General features: G+C 48.4%; 4 protein-coding genes and 2 non-coding genes across 10 annotated transcripts; 5 read left to right on the top strand and 1 right to left on the bottom strand.

The window, feature by feature from the left end:
• The first annotated feature begins 253 nt into the window (after positions 1 to 253).
• LOC147045642 (cofilin-2) lies at positions 254 to 3,471 on the top strand. 2 transcript variants are annotated; one of them, XM_085932854.1, is made up of 4 exons: positions 254 to 406; positions 1,317 to 1,627; positions 2,214 to 2,290; positions 2,719 to 3,471. In XM_085932854.1, exons 1-4 carry the CDS (start codon positions 404 to 406, stop codon positions 2,829 to 2,831), a joined length of 504 nt encoding a protein of 167 aa, XP_085788980.1. In that variant the 5' UTR covers positions 254 to 403; the 3' UTR covers positions 2,832 to 3,471. The 2 variants fall into 2 exon arrangements, with proteins under 2 accessions (XP_085788980.1, XP_085788981.1); XM_085932855.1 differs by having other exon boundaries at positions 272 to 406; positions 1,306 to 1,627.
• Positions 3,472 to 4,218: 747 nt separating this feature from the next.
• On the top strand, positions 4,219 to 15,035 carry snx6 (sorting nexin 6). 3 transcript variants are annotated; one of them, XM_085931474.1, is made up of 16 exons: positions 4,219 to 4,356; positions 5,554 to 5,716; positions 10,096 to 10,147; positions 10,287 to 10,337; positions 11,066 to 11,170; positions 11,243 to 11,353; positions 11,866 to 11,987; positions 12,169 to 12,292; positions 12,505 to 12,600; positions 12,670 to 12,775; positions 12,960 to 13,035; positions 13,111 to 13,150; positions 13,263 to 13,349; positions 13,427 to 13,586; positions 13,712 to 13,797; positions 13,860 to 15,035. In XM_085931474.1, the coding sequence occupies exons 3-16, from the start codon at positions 10,142 to 10,144 to the stop codon at positions 13,911 to 13,913; spliced, it is 1,224 nt and encodes a 407-aa protein (XP_085787600.1). In that variant the 5' UTR covers positions 4,219 to 4,356; positions 5,554 to 5,716; positions 10,096 to 10,141; the 3' UTR covers positions 13,914 to 15,035. The 3 variants fall into 3 exon arrangements, with proteins under 3 accessions (XP_085787600.1, XP_085787601.1, XP_085787599.1); XM_085931475.1 differs by lacking the exon at positions 4,219 to 4,356 and having other exon boundaries at positions 4,496 to 5,716; positions 10,290 to 10,337; XM_085931473.1 differs by lacking the exon at positions 4,219 to 4,356 and having other exon boundaries at positions 4,497 to 5,716.
• Positions 6,043 to 8,337, bottom strand: LOC147045641 (cofilin-2-like). Its single transcript, XM_085931480.1, has 4 exons — positions 8,168 to 8,337; positions 6,871 to 7,139; positions 6,356 to 6,432; positions 6,043 to 6,253 (listed from the first exon to the last, which is right to left on the bottom strand). Exons 1-4 carry the CDS (start codon positions 8,168 to 8,170, stop codon positions 6,150 to 6,152), a joined length of 453 nt encoding a protein of 150 aa, XP_085787606.1. The 5' UTR covers positions 8,171 to 8,337; the 3' UTR covers positions 6,043 to 6,149.
• Positions 13,922 to 19,457, top strand: psma3 (proteasome 20S subunit alpha 3). 2 transcript variants are annotated; one of them, XM_085931476.1, is made up of 11 exons: positions 13,922 to 14,622; positions 16,997 to 17,079; positions 17,183 to 17,306; positions 17,386 to 17,487; positions 17,720 to 17,793; positions 17,865 to 17,937; positions 18,376 to 18,441; positions 18,545 to 18,591; positions 18,782 to 18,849; positions 19,118 to 19,182; positions 19,340 to 19,457. In XM_085931476.1, exons 1-11 carry the CDS (start codon positions 14,596 to 14,598, stop codon positions 19,382 to 19,384), a joined length of 774 nt encoding a protein of 257 aa, XP_085787602.1. In that variant the 5' UTR covers positions 13,922 to 14,595; the 3' UTR covers positions 19,385 to 19,457. The 2 variants fall into 2 exon arrangements, with proteins under 2 accessions (XP_085787602.1, XP_085787603.1); XM_085931477.1 differs by lacking the exon at positions 13,922 to 14,622 and adding an exon at positions 15,194 to 15,345.
• On the top strand, positions 18,221 to 18,302 carry LOC147045639 (small nucleolar RNA SNORD53/SNORD92). The gene has a single exon (XR_015068394.1). It is a non-coding gene; the product is annotated as a small nucleolar RNA SNORD53/SNORD92 (small nucleolar RNA).
• LOC147045638 (small nucleolar RNA SNORD53/SNORD92) lies at positions 18,898 to 18,977 on the top strand. The gene has a single exon (XR_015068395.1). It is a non-coding gene; the product is annotated as a small nucleolar RNA SNORD53/SNORD92 (small nucleolar RNA).
• Positions 19,458 to 19,946: the final 489 nt, after the last annotated feature.

Genomic DNA, 19,946 nt, shown 5'->3' with positions numbered 1-19,946 from the left:
ATTACCGGTTATAAACGTCTTGTTTATTTTTTGCAAGGCTGCGTCACTTCCGTCCTTTACTTTCAGTCTGTGGCTGGTGAACGGCTGACATTTGTTTTGTTTTGGGCGTCTGATAACAGCAAAGCTCACGCGAGAACGGCACCGGTTACGTGCACTGATTGGAATTATTGCCTCATTAATATTCAGTAACCAATCATTAGTTGGGCTGTAGCCCCGCCCCTTCCGAACCCTGGCAGGTTTCCTCATCCCCTCATGCCCTCCCCCCCTTTCCTCCCCCTTCCCGGCCTGCCCTCCCCTACCCTCCCCTCCTTCTCGGCTGTCCACCCTTTTGCTAGTCGATACTTTCCGCCCTTTTACCGAAGCCTTGTGACGGCGTAACGAAGCCGACAAAGTCCGGGACAGAATGGTAAGAGCCGGCCTTTCGACGGGATTGGCAGCCGCGCTTGGACTCCCGGCTTCCCACATGAAGCGTGCGTGCCGTGTGTATGTGTGTGCGTGTAGCTGATTGGCGGCCAGCGTGATGTTAGCCAGCATGGCCGCCGCCGCCGACGCCTCTCCACTTAGTACCGGACAAAACACCACACGGGTGGTAGGCTCGGCGCTTGAGAGAGAGCGGTGCCGCCTAATTCCGACCAGTCCACGCTGGTGGCTTTTAGCGGCGTGCTCCGACCCACGCCGGGACTAGGACCGTTATGCCTCGGGGCGGCCATTTTAGCGCTGCAGCTGGGCGGTGCACCGGCAGAGTTAGCAGCCACGCCGGCCGGGGCAGGAATGTCCAGGTATCAAATGAATGCTGGAAAGGTCCCACCTTCAACACAAATCCCCTTATGGTAACATTGAGTAGTCCGACTATTCAATTGTGTATGAGAAGCTCTAAATAGTACACTAAGTCAACTTGAAAATCATAGAAAGGGGATTTATTTCATGATTTTCAGGCCCGACGGTCTTCCTGCCTGCCCTTGACACCAGACATAGCCAGTGCTGAGGGTCCGGTGGGCGCCAAAGTCCAGTTCAGACCACAGTGGGCTGATTTAAAGCTAACAATCCCTCCGGTCTGGAACCGACCAGGAACCTGCTTAAAGCCACTGGTCCAGTGAAGTGGTTTAGAAATGCACTTCTATCAAACGTTTGTTGCAGTTTTAGATGCTGGAAATGTTCTTATTCAACACGAGTTGTGACAGTCTTAATTGTATCTAGTTTTTACTGCCTCCTTCAAGAAGTGTGCAGATGGAATCAAAGCAATGACTTCTTGACATTCTCAAGTTGCATCGTTGCAGTCATACTTGCGGGGTAACGCGGTGCAAGTGTGTCCCCAGGCATCAGGTGTGACGGTGAATGACGAGGTCATCAAGGTGTTCAACGACATGAAGGTGCGCAAGTCGCACAGGTCGCCGGATGAGGTGAAGCAGCGTAAGAAGGCGGTGCTCTTCTGCCTCAGCGACGACCGCAAGAAGATCATCGTGGAGGAGAACAAACAGATCCTGGTGGGTGACATCGGTGAGACAGTGGACGACCCCTACGCCTGTTTCGTCAAGCTCCTCCCGCTCGACGACTGCCGATACGGACTCTATGACGCCACCTACGAGACAAAGGAGTCCAAGAAGGAGGATCTGGTCTTCATCTTCTGGTGCGTGCATGCGTGCGGTGTCCTTGCACTAATTGTGTCCGCGGCCTCCCCGCTTGGCGCTGGGTTTTCGTTTACTGCTTAGGACCACGCGGTGGTGACTTGAGCAGAACTTTGTCAGAAGCACGTTTACTGCGCATCATAATCTGTTTGACTTAAGTCGCACTTAAATAACTTTTGTGCTGTCCACTGTGACGTCAGTAGAATGCGGACTCCGGAAAAGAACCTGTTTGGCTCAAACCATAACAACTTAAACGGAAGGACATTGGAACTACAGTGACTTCAGCAGAACCTTATTAGAAGCACTTTGACTTCATTGGAGCCTCCTCAAATCCACTTTTGCTGTTGGAGAAGCCTAACTAGAACCCCTTCCATAGAAGAACCAGATTGGAACCAAAGAAGGACTTCTGTTAGGAGTAGAACCAATTTGAAGACAGTAGAAACTCCTGAACAACTTCATGGGAATGTGGTTAGAACCACTTTAAGTTGAGCAGAACCCATGCGCTAACTAATTTGGTTAGTGGTCTGATGCGGCAGAGGAGTTGCTTGGTCTGCGCGCGACCTCACTCCCTGCTGGTTTCCCTCACAGGGCCCCCGAGGGTGCGCCCCTCAAGAGCAAGATGATCTACGCCAGCTCCAAAGACGCCATCAAGAAAAAGTTTACAGGTGAGCGTCCCCCGCCGTCCAACGGGAGCCTCGTCAGCTGGCTCAAAGTCGCGTTTGTGGCACCGAAGTGAGTTGGAAAATGAAATGGCCCCACAAGTTAACACAGAGAAATGGCCGACACCAGGAAAGGGATGGCGCTCTCTCGCATGTCACCGCCTCACGACGGCGCTTTCATGTCGATGAAGTTGGCCTAGTGCAGGGGTGGCCAACCAGTCAAAGACTAAGAGCCACATTTTTTACTGTGTTACCGCAAAGAGCCACATCATACGCATGAGCAAGGCTGCCCTCACCCCCACCCCCCGGCTGCTCGCTTTTAAATGGGCCACGTCTAGCAGGGCATTTTTTCCTTGCCATTTTGAGTGAAATTGACACTAATTGTTTCCTCGAATGGGTTTGCCCCCCCCCCCCCCCCCCCCCCCCCCCCGCAGGCATCAAGCACGAGTGGCAGGTGAACGGGCTGGACGACATCCAGGACCGCAGCACACTGGCCGAGAAGCTGGGCGGCAACGTGGTGGTGTCCCTGGAGGGGCAGCCGCTGTGATGTCGCGGGCGCCCCGCCGGGCCATCCGGAGCCAACCCCACCCCCCTCCCGATCCCACCAGAACACCACCACTTGCCGTGTGTGTCCATGTCATGAAGGAGTCGGCGTCTCTCAGCGTCGTTTTCCCTCCATCTTTTTTCTTTTCTTTTTTTTGGCTTGTTTTTATTCCCCGAATGAAGGAGATGTCAGTAACTTAAAATATGCAAAACCCCACTTTTTTGCCATATAAATCGCTGACCTGTCAGGAAAGGTCGTCTCCAAGTTTTGCCAAAAAAGACCTCTGCCTCCCTCCCACTGTGAGGCATTTCTTTTTTTTTTTTTTTTCCTTTCAACGTGACTAATTTATTCTGGTCGCCGCGTGGCTCCTCTATGCATCACAGCAACGTTAGTGTTAGCTCTCTCCTGGCCGCCTTACATTTTGCTTTGAATGTAACCGCCACCACACGTTGTTCGAGTGCACTTTGATTTTGGAAGCGTAACACTATGGAAAGCAGATCCGCCCCCCACCTTCCCCAATCGGGTCCCGGTGAGAGACGGAGCAGCGATGACTAGAACGCGGCGACAACATCCGCAGCCTTACAGTGGAACCTTGTTTGTGAGCTCACAGGAAGCCACACTGCAATAAAAGCTTGTGGCCCTGCGTCCCGTCTCGTCTGTGTCTCGGTCACGCGCGGACGCTTCACAAAAATGGAAGCTCGCAAGGAGCGTCTGGACTCCACCATGACTTGAGTACATCCTCTATGGGACAACTTTAGATTCAAGCAGATCCATGTTAAAATCGGTTTTGGCAGCACCAGAACCTGATTGGGGCCACTTTGCCTTGAGGAGAACCTTGTTAAAACCGCCTTGGCGACAGTAGAACTACTTTACAAGGACAACTTCACCTTTAGAATCAATTTAATGCCAGTCGAATCTCATTTGGACTCTGACTTCAGTAGAACCATGACGGCTTGAGTTGTAGCCTGTTCTATTGCCACCCAATTAAACCAGCCTGATGGCAGTAGATTTGTTAGAACCGTATGAACTTGTCCAGGACCATCTTAGGACCTGCATTTGGACCACTTTGGTTTCAACAGAACCCCCATTTAAGACAACAGCTAAACTAGAGTGACCAGATTTGGGTTTCTGAAAAAGAGGACTCCCTTTTTTTGGAGAGGGGGGGGGGGCAGTGGTGGTTAGAGCGCTGGAATGGCGGGGGGGTGGGGTGTCAATACTAGGATATGTCCGGGAAAATGAGGACGTTTGTATCACCGGAACTGTAAGAAAAATGTCATCGAGACCAATTGAACAAAAGTAGAGCAACATTGTGTGTTGTGATCAGAACCCCGTTCGGACCTCCCTGCCGTGACGAGAGTCCCTCCCTCCCTTTAGAGCAGGGGTGTCGAACTCCTTTCCTCGGGGGCCTACATGTTTTCCGAGTTTCCCTCGTTAAACACACCTGATTCAATTCATCAGGTTCCTGCAGAACGTTAGGATGAGCTGGTCATTTCGAGTCAATGCGAAGGTTCTGCCAACAGCTTCCTGCGTGAGTAGAGTCACTTCCTGCGAGCTGCGCATTCTTGCCCTTAAATGGCGCAGCAGGAGTGCGCTGAGGATGTGATCCTGTTTCTATTTGCGTCGCGGTGACGGCCCAAGTGCCGCTCAGCACTTCACGCCGACTCCGCCTTTACGCTCAACGCTTTTTGCAAGATGAGTCAAACCTCACAAATGGCATCATTAGCTTAGCTTCTTAGTATCTAGGACCCCTTCAAGCCATCGCAGAAGACACGAGTCTGCAAACCTTAACTTTGGAAAACCCGTGTCGAATTTCGCGGCTAGTAGTTCGAGTACTGGAGCTGGAACGTAACTGCAATTCTGTTGTTCCACCAGCAGGCAACAACGTAACAAACAGTTGAAGTAATACCGTCGCTGCAAATCTTTTATTTTTAACTGCTGAATATATTTCTGACAGATAACGCAGGGTCGTTAAGTCCTATTTCAAAATCTTAGTGAACTACATGGTTTGCAGCATTTCGTTTCTAGAACAAATTTTGTTTCATTGTTTGAACTGTGGGAGGCTCAGTTGCGCACTGGGTTGCATGTCCGCCTCACAGTTAGATGGGTGCGGTTCGATTCCACCTCCGGCCCTCCCTGTGTGGAGTTTGCATGTTTTCCCCGTGTCCGCATGGGTTTTCTCCGGGCACTCCGGTTTCCTCCCACATCCCAAAAACATGCTTGGTAGGCCGATTGAAGACTCTAAATTGTCCCTAGGTATGAGTGCGAGTGCGGATGGTTGTTCGTCTCTGTGTGCCCAGCGATTGGCTGGCAACCGGTTCAGGGTGTCCCCTGCCTACTGCCCAATAACCGCTGGGATAGGCTCCAGCACGCCCGCGACCCCCGTGGGGACTTAGCGGTTCAGAAAATGGATGGATGGATGGTTGTTTGTACTGTTTCGGTCCTCTTGAGCCATAAGGTTGTTCCGTTATTTTCATATTGAAAAAAATATGATGAAGGATGGTGTCATTTCCCATGTTTCAAGCAGAACCTGGAACGTCTCAACAAGGTGTTCAATTTAAAGATTTGTGCATTAATAGTCAATCAGACCACAGAGGGGTGATAAATATTAACCAAATAGATTCCTCACAGAAAGCAATATCATGAAAAAATTAGATCCAAGGAGTGTGGAGAAATGAAGCTTTAGATGAGCCAATTTAACCTTTGTCAACCTTTGTTGACCTTGCAGGACAATTGGAGTGAAGGAGTGTGTTGTGAGTAGCAGCACGAAGCCAGCTGACTCCAGCTGACCCCAGCTGACTCCAGCTGACCCCAGCTGACTCCAGCTGACCCCAGCTGACTCCAGTTGACCTGGCCACGACTCCAAATTGCAGCTTGCATAGACCCTTGCCGTGAGTACACATCCTTGATGATTTATAAATGATCTGCAAGTCAACAATTAAGAAAAGCACATGTGTATTATTGCTTCTCCATTTATTGAACAAACCACATGTTCTGTTTTTTTTTTCCTTCAATGTTTAATGTGAATGCAGGGGCTGGCTTGAAGGCATTTTGAGTACTGGCCCCTCCCTTTCTGGTCAAGATTCAATGTTAGTTGAGAGATTTAATTTAGTACTGTCAATAGAAACTTGAGAGTAGTGAATTAGGAAAATTATTTTTTGTGTGATGGGCTCATCGCTGGCCACATTGTCTATGTGGAAAAATGAGGCGGGACGCGTCGCCACAGGTTTTTTTATTGAAGGGTGGCTTCTTGGATGTCACAAACAAGGTTCCATTTTAGGGGTGCGCAACTTGCCGTCGGGGCTCGGGTTGGGCTGATTGACATCACACCTGCCTCCCCTCCACAATCACAGCCCCTTTCAGCTTGCAGGCCAGTTCCTTCCAGTCACCAGCCTCCGCCTTGTCAGTTAGACTCCACTCGTTCTGCACTGAGGAGGAGACGCAACCGTGCCATCATCATCACATTTGACAACATGCAGCAGAGCAGTGTCCAGGACGGCTTTGTGATCAGCGGCGCTGCTGTCACTCACGTTCCAACTCTTTCTTGATGTAGCTTTTGGAGCTGGCATGAATCATCTTGCGTGCTATGGGAGCGTTCTCGGGAGCCCTGCACACAAAGGAGACAGGAAGTGACTTTGCTTCTGTCACTGAAGCGTCATCACGTGACGAGGACATGTGACAAAAGACCAAGGATTTGTTTAAAGTGGATGGATGCTCGCGATGTCCCATGGAACCCAAAGCTGATCTGCCGCTCAAGGCCATTTAAAAGCGGCTCGTCATATGGGAGTCAAAGTGGTTTATGCTTGAGTCATTTCAGTGCCATTGACGATCTGCCAGAGTCAAAGCAGTTCTCCGGAGCTTCTGTGACAGTCAAAGCGGCTCTGCCAAACAAATCCTTTTGCACGGACCCATTAGCTATTCATTTGAAGTGAGCTTCAAACCTGCGAGAAGAACCAAAACGCGATTGGGAAGCCTCGGCTGCAAGCTGTTGACACAGATGCCGTTGGGTTAGCATTAGCACGCGCGCTCGCATGCGAACACCCACCAAGAGATGAAAATCAGCTGCGTCTTGTCCCCGGAATCATTGGTCACGTAGGACACGTCGAACACGATGTATCGGCAATCGTTGTCCGGTAGCATTTTGACAAATGTGCCGTAGGGGTCCTCCTGACTCCACTTCACTTGGTTCTCCGTGTCCACGATGATGGACTTCTTGTCATCGCTTATGCGAAAGAAGGCCACCTTGAGGGTCTTCTTGAACTTGATGTCGTCATACAAAACGGCCACCTCCTTAGCCACATTCACACCTGAGGTCTGTTGGCGACACGGGCACCGGTCAACGCGCATCCCACAGACACGGCCGCGGAACAGCGTATGATGGTTCCGAGGCTTGCGTGTGTAGCGAGGCATGTAATGATTCTGGAGACATCTGGCATTCAATGTTTGCCACGACCTCTTTCTTACGACTTGCCAGTCGGCATTTCCTACTTGACTGAATAGTTATTGATCAAGCTCCATTTGACATTTTGACAGCGGTGTCTGTAGTTTTTAGTGTATGGCAGCAGCTCAAACGCTAGCTTCAACCTGAGTGGAGACGCTACGCTGGTTCCAGGCTCACATCTCATCGTTCCGCACGAGTACTTGTAGTTTTATATATTTCATATACTTGCCTTTTGTCTCATTTGTTTCAATTTGGCAAGCTTGTTAACAACACACTTCTCTGGCTGTGTCCAATTTTTAAGACATTTTACAGAATTAGTCCATTGTTGACCTTTTTAATTGGTTCATGTTGCGTAAAAGGAACAGACAATGTGGGTGGGGACAGACTATTAATATCAATTTATGAAAACTGGGGAATTGACCATATTTGGGCATGCAAAAGTTCTGCCTGACTGACTCGGAGCTGGGAGTGGTCCGAGCATGTCCGGAGTTGCGCTAGCCTCGCTGCTAACATTCGAAAGGCCGCCTTCCGCCGCGGTTCCTTCGTTTGTTTTCGGACGCAATCCTGGCACCTCCAAAATCATCCGTCATCAAGTGCCCAAAGAATCAGCCGAACACGACGTGTTGTCAAAGACAGCAAGATCTTGACAAATGTTGAGTTCGCTCAATCATCTTCCAATTGAACAGCCAAAAATGTGAACATGCTATAAAAACAACATGAGCTGCTCCTTCCTCCGTGTCGTGTGAGCAGCTGGGAGAACCAGTTCCGCCAAAGCTCTGCTAGCGCTTGGGTAGCGGGGAGCTAACGCTAATGAGCGAAGCAAAAGTGGGCTCACGGGCTTCTTTTGCAAACTGAGCCGGCTGAGCAAGTGAGCGAGAGAATAGAAAGGAGGCAAACGTACCATTTTGTCTGCTAGTTAGCGGGCAGCAACGGCACGTCTCGGGCGCGGGCTTGCTTCGGTCTCTACAAATGTGTTGCGCGATGTTGCTGCTTCAGGGAGTGGTTTTCTCTGTACAGCAAAACGGAATGACTCGCAGCGTGTCTTGACTGGAGAACGCCACACCTCTCGCCCAAACAGGTCAAACCGCTCTCAGTGACTCGCGAGGGGCCGACTGGAAACGCACGGCGCTGCGCGGTGCTGTACGCCTGTCCCAGCTTGTCGACTTTGAGATTGCTCTCAAGCGCGTCAAGATAGAGCCTTGGGCTGTTGGCAAAAGAAACACTTTGGCGATGTCGGGCCCACCGAGGTCAGAGGACGCTGCCAATCGCCTCGCCCAAAATAAGCTTTCTTTGTCCTTGCAAATGAATCTTAGTCATGGCCGTTTGTTTTTTCGTTCCGTCTGCTTACTTCTTTGTGGGTTCATTTTTGTTCCCATTTGCCTCCAAGGCAAATCTCGTTTGGGAATGGTCTTTTGCTCTGCCATCGCACTTTTTTGTCTTCAGAGGAATTTGACTCAGAAGTCGAGTTTAGACAAAGAGCATGCAAGAATCTGCCTGTAGGAATTCCACTGGTGTGGTTCCTTGGTGCTGTTGCGCTTTCCTGCCTCACTCCTGTTTTGCGCTGCGCTCCATGTTTAGCGCACTTGAGTGCTTTTCGGCTCTTATCTCAACTTATTCACTCAGCTCTGAGGTTCCCTCCGGAATCTTCACTCACTTTGTGAAACAGTGCAAGTCCGTTTTTATCTGTTTGTGCAATCGTTACCCTGAGACATATTGTTGCTGACAAAGGTTTTTCTCCGCACACCTCGTTGTTTGCAAGAATACACAGATGAGCTTGCTGCGTTGCCATCAATTGGTCCATATGGAGGCGGTGGTCCAAATGCTGCGAGAATGAGCTGTCTGCCTAATTTGGGCAAGGGGGCGGGTCTTGGACTGAGAGGTATGGTGGAAAGCTACAGGTTTTATGTGACTCTTGAAAACAATGGTGTGAAAAAACAATAGCGGGTGCTTACGTTCTCACAAGTGGCAGACAAGACAAATTCTGATGATGAGTCCACTTAAGTATATAGTGCTGACATTTTCCACATTGACATCAAAGTTCCCATCGGTTCACGTCGCAGGCCAGATCACCTTTTTTCGGGTTTGGCTGTGTGACGTTTGCTAGACGAACCCGTCGGCATCGGCACTCTGACGTCAATTTCAGTGTCAGTAGAGGCGGTGCCACCTACTTAGATGGCACAAGAGTCAACGGGTGGAGAAACTTCACTGCGATTATACACACACACACACACACACACACACACACACACACACACACACACAGCAAAAATTGCCTTGATTTGCACTTGCACATTTGTGGGTTTATGAGATTGTGCATTCGTTTTTTTATTTATTCACACAAATACCATTCAAGTGTCAATCCAGTGTTCTGTGAAAACATGGGACGAGCCTGCCTTTGAACTCAATATTTGATTTGATCTGATACAAGTTAGATTCAAGATTCCAGAGTTTTTATTGGCCGTGTTTGAGCATGCCAAACAAGAAATTTGACTTCGGTACATCTGAGCCTCTGTTCAACATTTAGGTGACTAACAACACTCAGGACGTGTGAAAATTGAAAAATATTCTCAAATACTCACAGGAGGGCAAGGAAAAACTCTAAACTCCTACTAGGGGAAATGAGAAACCTTGAGAAGAGACCACAAAATGGGATTACCAGGCTGCAATGGATGGATTTCATCCCTCTTAATCGCTTCCTACAAATATGTCAATTTAGAATACCCAAAATACAGAATACAGTATTTAAAAATACTTGTTTGCAATTTGAATATGGTTTCGACGAGAGGAGAGAGAGCGTTAAGTGACGTCATGCGTTGGCTGTTTTCAAAGGGCGTCATGACGTCACACGTGTTCCTGTCTCCACCCGTTGGCAGCCATGATGGTAGGTTAGGATCGCCTCTTCTCTTTTCTGTGCGCTTTGCTCTTTTTGACTGCGGCGCGTCGGAAGGGACCAGACCACGGCACCTCCGACGGCGGTTCGGACGCTCGCTTGAAATGACGCCTCTCTCGTTTGCTCGCAGCAGGAAGGACTGGACGACGGACCGGACTTCCTCTCCGAGGAGGACCGAGGAGTAAGTTGTCCTTTTTCGCTCTTCTTTTCTACGTCACCTCTCCCGTGCTGAAACGCTGCGGCCCGGTTCGCCTCATGCTTCGGCTCTGGCATCTGCCAGCTCAGCTAGTTTCAGCTGCGCCTGTTAGCATTAGCTTCCTGCTACGTTGGTTTTTCCGGAACTGGTTCTGCTAGCCGGTCACGTGATAGTCACGTGCACTTGTTTGGGTTTCACCGTAAGAGACCCTAGGTAAAAAAAAAAGACACGCACGTACACATGCACGCACCGTCATATGCGGGAAACGAACAAACGGTGTCGGCACACAAGACAGGCAAGTGTACCCCTACACCATCAGCACCCCCGACGCAAAGCTAACATACTAACAGTTAGCAGCGATGTCAGACGACGGTTCTCCAGTTCTTCACGCCAGATAGGAGTAGCCTCAGAATTCACTCTCCCGGTGCAAGGCAACCACCATAACCAACATTAAAACCCAGTCGTTGGCAAATGTCAAGTTTCTGATTGAAACTTACAATCCTACATCAATAAGGTCAAAACGTTACAAAAAACTAAAAGCTGGGCTCAACAGCCCAGTTGTGGCTTACCGATTGATTAAATATTCACCTAAACCCATGATTGCGTTCATTTAGTCGTGGGAGCCGAGCTGTCCATGCCTTTGTGAAGATTTTTGCCACTTGCCTGGCTTAACCTGAGGGGAAGCGCATGATTGTCTTTGTGTGCGTGCGCAGCCCAGGGCAGTCAGCGTGGACCTCCAGACGGACGCCACGCTGCAGGTGGACATCTCGGATGCCCTCAGCGAACGAGACAAGGTTAAGTTCACTGTGCACACCAAGGTGAGGTCATGGCCGGTCCGGCGGTGCAAGCTCGCTGGCTGTCAGCGCGCCAACATGCCGCTGTGTCCACAGAGCACGCTGCCCAACTTCAAGCAGAGCGAGTTCTCGGTGGTCCGCCAGCACGAAGAATTCATCTGGCTGCACGACTCGTTCGTGGAGAACGAAGACTACGCCGGGTACATAGTGAGTAGCGCGCTCACTTTGGCGACTCGCTTTACCGCTTTTAACCCAATGATACGTGGAGGAAGCATCAAGAAAAATGTCTGATCCACAAATGGCGCACCTCCGTGACGCACACTCGAGGGGGCAGGTGATTGGCTATAAGATGGTGGCAAAGCACTTTTTTTGCACTATTTGAAAGGGCTATGGCCTGCTTGAATGAATCTCTGTCTGTCTCATTGACCCAGTTCTTTAGGTTTGAGGTGGTGCCAAGCAAATTGAGCGCACACCTCAGCCTCAAAACCCAATATTACGTGGGAGAGACCCGGTGTTGCAAATACCGCCGGCTGTGTTCATTGCCAGGCCTGAGTTGTACTCGGTGGCCGCAGTCTGCTGATCCCTTGCAAACGCAGCGCCTCCACCATACTCGCCCGTCAACATTTCCGTTCAAATGTTTCTTGGCTAGCTCGAAAGGTCCCACTGAAACGCAAATTGTCGTCCTTGTCGGGAGCTGACTCGTGTTGCTTTCGCTTCAGATCCCGCCTGCCCCGCCCAGACCTGATTTTGACGCCTCCAGAGAGAAGCTGCAAAAGTTGGGCGAGGGAGAAGGCTCCATGACCAAGGAGGAGTTTACCAAGATGAAGCAGGAACTTGAAGCGTGAGTTGTTTTTCCGGTCTCCGTCCCCTCATCAAAATGTAGCCGTTTGTCTTGGATGTATTCGGGAGTATCATTGCCGCCTCCCCAATTGCTGGATGCGCATGGAAAGAAGTCTTGTTTGGATGGAGAGAGCAGTGGCTATGAATAAAAGCGTTATTGATTGCCCCCCACCCTTCCTAAGAGAGTACCTGGCCATCTTTAAGAAGACCGTGGCCATGCATGAGGTTTTCCTGTGTCGCGTAGCAGCGCACCCCATCCTCAGGAAGGACCTCAACTTCCATGTCTTCCTGGAGTACAACCAGGACGTGAGTAGCCCGGCTATGTTTGATTCGATGTTGCTTGTTGGTCCCTGCGAGTGAGACCATTCATTGCACTAAAGGGGCAAGTTTGTGTTCGGAGTGTTTTCTTACTACTCCGGGCAACGCTCATACGAAGACCATAAAGTGAACGTGCTGGCTCAATCAGCTTTCCATACTGATATCCCCTCATTGATGACATCACCATCTTGTGATTGCAGCTGAGTGTGCGTGGTAAGAATAAGAAGGAGAAGTTGGAGGACTTCTTCAAGAATGTGGTCAAGTCGGCCGACGGTGTCTTGGTGGCGGGCGTCAAGGTGAGACGGCGGCACCTGTTTTGGCAGCTGGCTGTTAGTTTGACACTCTCTGCTGGCATTTGTCCGCAGGACGTGGATGACTTCTTTGAGCACGAGAAGACTTTTCTGTTGGAGTATCACAACAGAGTCAAAGACGCTTCGGCCAAATCCGACAGGATGATCCGCTCCCACAAGAGTAAGGCATCACTTGATGTGAATTGAGAGCATATACGCAAAGATGAGACGTGCTGAGTAGACCAGGAAGTGCATGTATAGACAGGAAACGCATTCGCTCTGTGATAGGATGTTTGTAAAGTCAACGATTGAGACAAGACGGCAAGGCCCTCCCTTCGTGTCAAATTTCTTGCCTTTTTCTCCAGATGCTGCAGACGACATCAACCGAATGGCGTCGTCTCTGTACGCCTTGGGAACACTGGACTCCACTGACCTGTGCAAGTAGGGAGGGAACTGCCTTCCCTTTGGGAACTGCAGCTTAGCTGATATTCATGCAGCTCTCTGCTTATCTTTCAGGTTCTTCCTCAAAGTGTCCGAGCTTTTTGAGAAGACAAGGGTATGTCACATGACTACTAAAAAAAAAGTTGACACGCTTGCAGTCCAGCCCGGTGGGTGGACTGCAAGCCTGTCAACGTTTTTACACCCCCCCCCCCTTTTCCTTTTGTCAGAAAATCGAAGCTCGTGTGGCCGCCGACGAGGACTTGAAGTTGGCCGACTTGTTGAAATACTACCTGAGGGAGTCGCAGGCTGCAAAGGTCCAGCCGGCCTTCTTCGGGCCAGTTCCTCTTAAATTCTTGATCAGTGATAATGCCAGCGTGTTGCCCCCCCGCAGGACCTCCTGTACCGCCGTAGTCGAGCACTGCTGGACTACGAGAACGCCAACAAGGCTCTAGACAAAGCTCGCGCCAAGAACCGCGACGTCCTGCAGGCGGACACCAGCCAGCAGCTGTGCTGCCGCAAGTTTGACAAGATCTCAGAGTCTGCCAAGCAAGGTCAGAACCTTCTCATTCGATGTCCTCTTCATCTTTTTCTTCTTGTCCCAATCATTGTCTCCAGTTATGTCTCCTAGTCTCTCTTCGGCCCTCATTTTCTTGCCTCGTGGTTGTGTTGTACCCAGAGCTTATCGATTTTAAGACGAGGCGAGTGGCGGCATTCAGAAAGAACCTGGTGGAGCTGGCCGAGCTGGAGCTCAAACATGCTAAGGTAGTCAGTGAGCCTTGTCAGTGAGCCTGTTGATGAAGTCATCTTTGGCCTCTCTTTCTCAGGGGAACCTGCAGTTGTTGCAGAGTTGTCTGGGGGTCCTGAAAGGAAACACCTAGCCACGCCCCACTTGTCACAGCTGCGCCCCATGTAACTGGACAACGCTCTCTCTTTACATGGGGGTGTTGCGGGGCCCATGTCGAATGGACTACAAAAACACAAGAAGGCTTCAAAAAAGCAAACAAGAACAAACACGAAATCTTCATCACGATAACCACACACTTTCTTCTTCATCAACAGACACACACAAATGTTGTCCTTGGATCAGTCTAGTCCGATGTAGGTTTATCTAGATCAGTCTGGGACTGTCTAGCTCAATCTGGTCCAGGCCCTGGGGAGTTCACTGTGTGAAATCAGCATCAGTTAAATTCAGTCATGATGACTTTGGTCTGCTCAGAATCACTCCATCAGACTGGTTCAATTTGGTTCAGTGTGTCCAATCTGGATCAGTCAAATTTGTTATGGTCCAGGTGCAAATCCTGGTCTCATGTGGGTCAATCTGTATTGTCTTCAATCTAGTCAGTCATTCTGGATCCATGTGATCCAGATCCTGGATCAGTCCGGTCCAGTCGGAATCACTCTGAGGGTCTTGCTTAATCTGGATCAGACTGGTCTCGCTGCGGCCGCTCACAGTTTCCTGTCATCTAATTTAGATCAATCTCATTGGATGTTGGTAAACCTTTTTTTTTTTTTTTTTTTTTTTTTTTGCAGCCTTCTACTGCACGTGTGGTTAGTGTTCTTATGAAAACGAATGAAAGCCTTGTACAGGTTTGTATTCCGCTACATTCGAATGGCCGTCTTTGTCATCTTCCTCTCTTAATTGTAGCTCCTTTTTGTTTGATGTTTGTGGGAAGAGCTTGAGTGTGTTTGCCTTAACATCACTCTTGTTGAGTTTCTCTATGATTTGCATATGACTGTAAACGAATGTTTTTCACACTTAACGTGACCAAAGCTTCTGTATCATCCAAGCTGGCAATAGAGTAAAGAAAGAAAGAAAGAAAGAAAGATGCCAGCCAGTCCAATAAACAAGCTGATTTGTTTTCACAGCAATTTGAAGGTCTGTTAAAAAAAAATTCTTAAAGGTGACGGTGGAAAAAGTTAGCGCTTGAAGATGACTACAGAAATACCTGCATCTCACCTGCGTATTTGTACTGGTATTATGCATAAAGCTTTCAAATCTGTATTGAGATAATATTCCTACTTTTTGTCTTTCGCAAGTGCTCTGGAACACAAGCCCTCTCTGGTAAGCAAGAGACTACTTCGTTCGTTTAACTACTGCCTAAATGTATGTCGAATAAAATCATTGGTTTTAACCACGACTGCGGCGTTTCCGTATTGCTTATCAAAGTGGCTATTATTTTGAAGGCGGTTGCCGGAAAGGTTCTTACGATACGACTAGCTTGATAGTGTAGCCAAACACGGCTTCATTGGCTTTTGCACTTTCAAACCGGACCAACAGTAGGCGTCAAAATGAGTTCTATTGGGACCGGGGTAAGTCTTTTGTCTTACTTCAAGCTTTTTATTTTCTAAACGTAACTGTTCTGTTTTGCAAGAGTTGTCTCGGGAACTGTATTTCGTTGAGAACATCCAGCTGGTGAGTTAGCTAGTGTGACATGCTGAGTCACTGCAACGTAGCGAGGCTGGCCTTGCGCCGCGCTGCGATGCTAATCTGAAACCAAAAGCGACCAGAAGTCCCGTCGTGTTATAATTCGACCAAGTAGCCATGATTAGCAGTCTCGCTCGCGCAATTTGTGGTATACCGTAGTTCATTATTTTGTTCGTAAACGGTGATGCTTCATTGAGCGGGTTGGCCCATTGCAGCGATACGTTAGCGCGTGCGCCATATTGTATGTGTCAGGGACGGAAACCGAGGTTTGAAATTTTGTACGTTGATCACACGTTTACATTTTACAGCGTATTGCGACGGAAACCGAGGTTTGAAATTTTGTTCTTTAATCACACGTTTACATTTTACAGTGTATTGCTGCCGCACCAGCAAAAGGTTTACTTTTCAGTCACATTGTGATGTATTTTACGTTGGGATTAAGTTTCGATTATACCTTGATAACGCTCACTTGATCCATGATCAACTTGGTTTCCACATTAGAAAGAAAAACGTTTGGAAGTCCCATTTTTAGGATCAAACGTGAAGCTTAAAATGTGAGTTTTGGGGCATCAGGCTGTAGTTTGACTTTGTGCGTAGTAGACTTTAAGGGTTAGTGCGACTGTTTGACGGCAGCTTGTCACGCTGTTGACCCTCGTCTGATATTCGCAACGTTTTCTCGCTTGGTGAGCACTATTGGCAAATATTTTGCTGTCGCATGTAGTGGAGATATTTTGAGATCAGCAAATTCATCTTAAATGTATTCATCGCAAATAATGCTAACCACTAATGAGCCGCCATGCTAATCTTACACGTGTACTGTGTGTCGCTTATCCTCGTGATATCAACCGGTACTTGATTTTTATTCCATTATGCAGCAGTATATTTCACATACACAACAACAGAAAACCACACTCGCTTCCTCGCTAATTTGATCGTTTAACGTGGCTTCAGTAAATTGCGGATTTTTTTTCCAAATTAAAATAAATAAATACAAATAAACCTTCTTGTACCTTGTTATAAAAAGGTTGTTTTAATAAGAGTTCTTAAAACAGATTTACAGTATGTATACTTTAGCTACATATACATGTCTTGCACACAGATCATATTTGTATTTATATTATACATTATTTTCTGTCATTTACACTACGTATTAATATAGTATTTACATGTTTGAGACTTTAATGTTCTAATGATAACATAATGCACTTATATGGTTTAACATACACTTACTAATAGACAAAAAATGTATGCATGTTAAAAATGAGAGGGTGACTACTTTGCGGATTCTCACATATTGGGGGTGGTCTCGGAACCAATTATCCGCGATAAACGAGGGAGGGATTACTGTCTTAAAACATTTTGACAGTATGTGTACACGTAGTGATGACCTAGTATATACATGAATTCATTGAAGTAATTATCTATTATATTGTAAAATATAGCAAGCACATTATTTTGTCCCCGTTGATGGCGAGAAGTGAAATTGTTGCAAGTAATGGCGATGTTGACGCATAGTCCCATGTGCATGTTTTCCAGTACGACCTGTCGGCATCCACCTTCTCTCCCGACGGCCGAGTCTTTCAGGTTGAGTACGCCATCAAGGCCGTGGAGAACAGCAGGTGGCTGCGCTCGCCTTCCCGATGTGATCCAAGGGTCCGTCGTGCAAAGGTAACAGAAATGCTAACTTTCACTTTGCGTTTTGTGCGGTGTGTTGATGTCCAGCACAGCCATTGGAATCCGCTGTAAAGATGGCGTCGTGTTTGGCGTGGAGAAGTTGATTTTGTCCAAACTCTACGAGGAGGGCTCCAACAAACGCATCTTCAACATTGACCGACATGTCGGCATGGTAAACACATATCGCTCGCTCCTCATTCAAAGTAAGTGTCATTTTGAGTCTTCTTTCATATCTGATGCCCCTCCCTCAGGCTGTGGCAGGCCTCCTGGCGGACGCCCGCTCACTAGCCGAGGTGGCCCGCGATGAAGCGTCCAACTTCCGCACCAGCTATGGGCACGACATCCCCCTCAAGGTAAACTATGACAAGCATAAGTCTCTCTCAAGTCACACAGTTGTTGTTTTTTTCCCCCAAATGGTATCTTTTTGCTCTTTGAAAATGGCATTTCACCACAATGCGGTGTCGCTTTAGAATGACTTTATAGTTTGCTTTGCAGTAAGTTACTTCTTTGATGGCTCAAAGGCATAACGGACGTAACCCGCTAGGTGGGTGTGTTTCGTCTAACGGCGCCTCCCATTGCCCGCAGCACCTGTCGGAGCGCGTGGCCATGTATGTGCACGCATACACGCTGTACAGCGCCGTGCGGCCCTTCGGCTGCAGGTAAGTTTGCCGCCTCGCCTGCGCTGGGCGTCGCCGGGCTGACAGCTCTCGCCGATCGGTGTCATGTGCAGCTTCATCCTGGGATCCCACGACAAAGACGATGGGCCGCAGCTCTACATGGTTGACCCCTCGGGCGTCTCATACGTGAGTCCTCAACGTGGCTGCGCTTGGAAAGGAAAGTCTGGAATGAGTTTCATGGGAATGTAAGATGGAGTTTTGGAATCATTGAATGCAAAGGTCACAATTGCTATCTTGGACATTTAGTTTTGTCATAAGCAAAATAATCAAAAAAAATGGCAAACACTTTGGCGGGGTCTTGTCAAATGCTACTGAAACATGTCCTCAAACTCCTCATTGCATTTGACCTCATAAATGACTGCTTGATTCCCATGGATACTCTCCATTCTTTGTTTGGAATTTTGCAACCGCAGTGTGATGATACAGAGAAGGTTTCGCTAAACAAGCTGATGTCACGTGATGTCATCGCTTTCTCTTGGCTGTCTGACCGTCCACGTGTTCACTTTGTGGGTCCGTCGTCACCTCTTTGCTCTCAATAATCTTGTGTGCCTCATTTCATTTCAGGGTTACTGGGGCTGCGCCATTGGAAAAGCTAAACAAGCAGCCAAGACAGAAATTGAAAAACTGCAGGTGCGTGTGTTGTCGTCAAGACATTGTGTGGGTCATGTCACGTGTGTAGCCTGTGTGCTGCGACGTCGGATGTGAGCATGATGTCATGTGGCGTGTGTTGCAGATGAAGGACATGACGTGCAGAGAGCTAGTCAAGGAGGTCGCCAAAATGTGAGTGGCTACCTAATGACATAACATCTGTCATGCTCTGAAGATGAGATCATTTTTAAGGGATTCAAAAAAAAAGATGTCAAATTATGTGGCCAAGACTGGTCAAAAATGTCATTAAAAAAGTAAACTGAGGTTCCGCCGTGTTATTCTACTTTTTCATTCCACGGCGTGTCTTTGTGCGTGTGTTCAGCATCTACATCGTTCACGACGAGGTGAAGGACAAAGCATTCGAGTTGGAGCTCAGCTGGGTGGGAGAAAGTAAGAACACGCGAAAGCCGCGTCTCAATCGCATCCGCTCCACCGTTAACGGGATGATGAGTGCCCAGAAGGTTTCGCTCATTGGACTGAATGCCTATGATGTCACTTCCTCTTGGCTGTCTGACCATGCCCACCTGTAGTCAGTCCAGAGCCGATTGCCGCCGCTCGCTATATCGACTAAACTACCTCTTTCTTTCTTTCTTTCTTTCTTTCTTTCTTTCTTTCTTTCTTTCTTTCTTTCTCTCTTTCTTTCTTTCTTTCTCCTCAGTCACAAACGGTCGACACATCCTCGTCCCCAAAGACATCAGGGAGGAAGCAGAGAAATATGCCAAGGTTGACACGTGCACACACACACACACACACACACACACACACACACACACACACACACACACACACACACACACACACACACACACACACACACACACACACACACACACACACACACTTTATACACTGCGTTCTAACACCGCGTGACATCTTTCAGGATTCGCTGGAAGAGGAAGACGACTCGGATGAAGACAACATGTGAACCCACTGACTCTTTTGTTCCTGTTTTTCATGTTTCATAATTTTGCCTTAAAAATAAAATGTTTCTAGCCCGGTCCTCTGTGTCCCTCTGCGTATTGATGGGATGAAAGTGGGACGTCACACACAAATAAATGACCATGTATGGCCTCGCTGTTCTTGTTAGCTAAAGCATTCATTGTCGTTGTGAACGTGACAGAGCCACAAGCGTCTTTCACAAGCTCACAGGTTGTGCTTCATTTTGTGTGCTCAAGCGCAAGTCTGGAGCTTTTCTTGCAGAGGCGCCGTGCAGTAACGTGGATGAAGGTGCATATCCAAACACGCTAGCAAAAGACTCCACTTAGACTTGGCTGCTTGCACGCGTGAAATTGGAACTACAAGAACCCAATCTCTGGAGCTTCAATCGTCCACAATCGGCACAACTGTGCTTTGGCATTGTTGTTCCGTGGCAGACAGCTTCTGTGTACTCGCTAAAGTCGACTCAAGTACGTACACCGAGTCTCGGGCACACGCACGGATTGGGGCCAAACGTGTCTGACGGGGTCGACGTGGCGTGACTAGATTTT

Source organism: Syngnathus leptorhynchus, chromosome 15 (genome assembly GCF_054491065.1).
Source record: "Syngnathus leptorhynchus isolate UIUO chromosome 15, UIUO_Slep, whole genome shotgun sequence".
NCBI lineage: Eukaryota > Metazoa > Chordata > Actinopteri > Syngnathiformes > Syngnathidae > Syngnathus > Syngnathus leptorhynchus.
The sequence above is the reverse complement of the archived record's forward strand: the minus strand, read 5'-3'. Positions and strand labels throughout refer to the sequence as shown.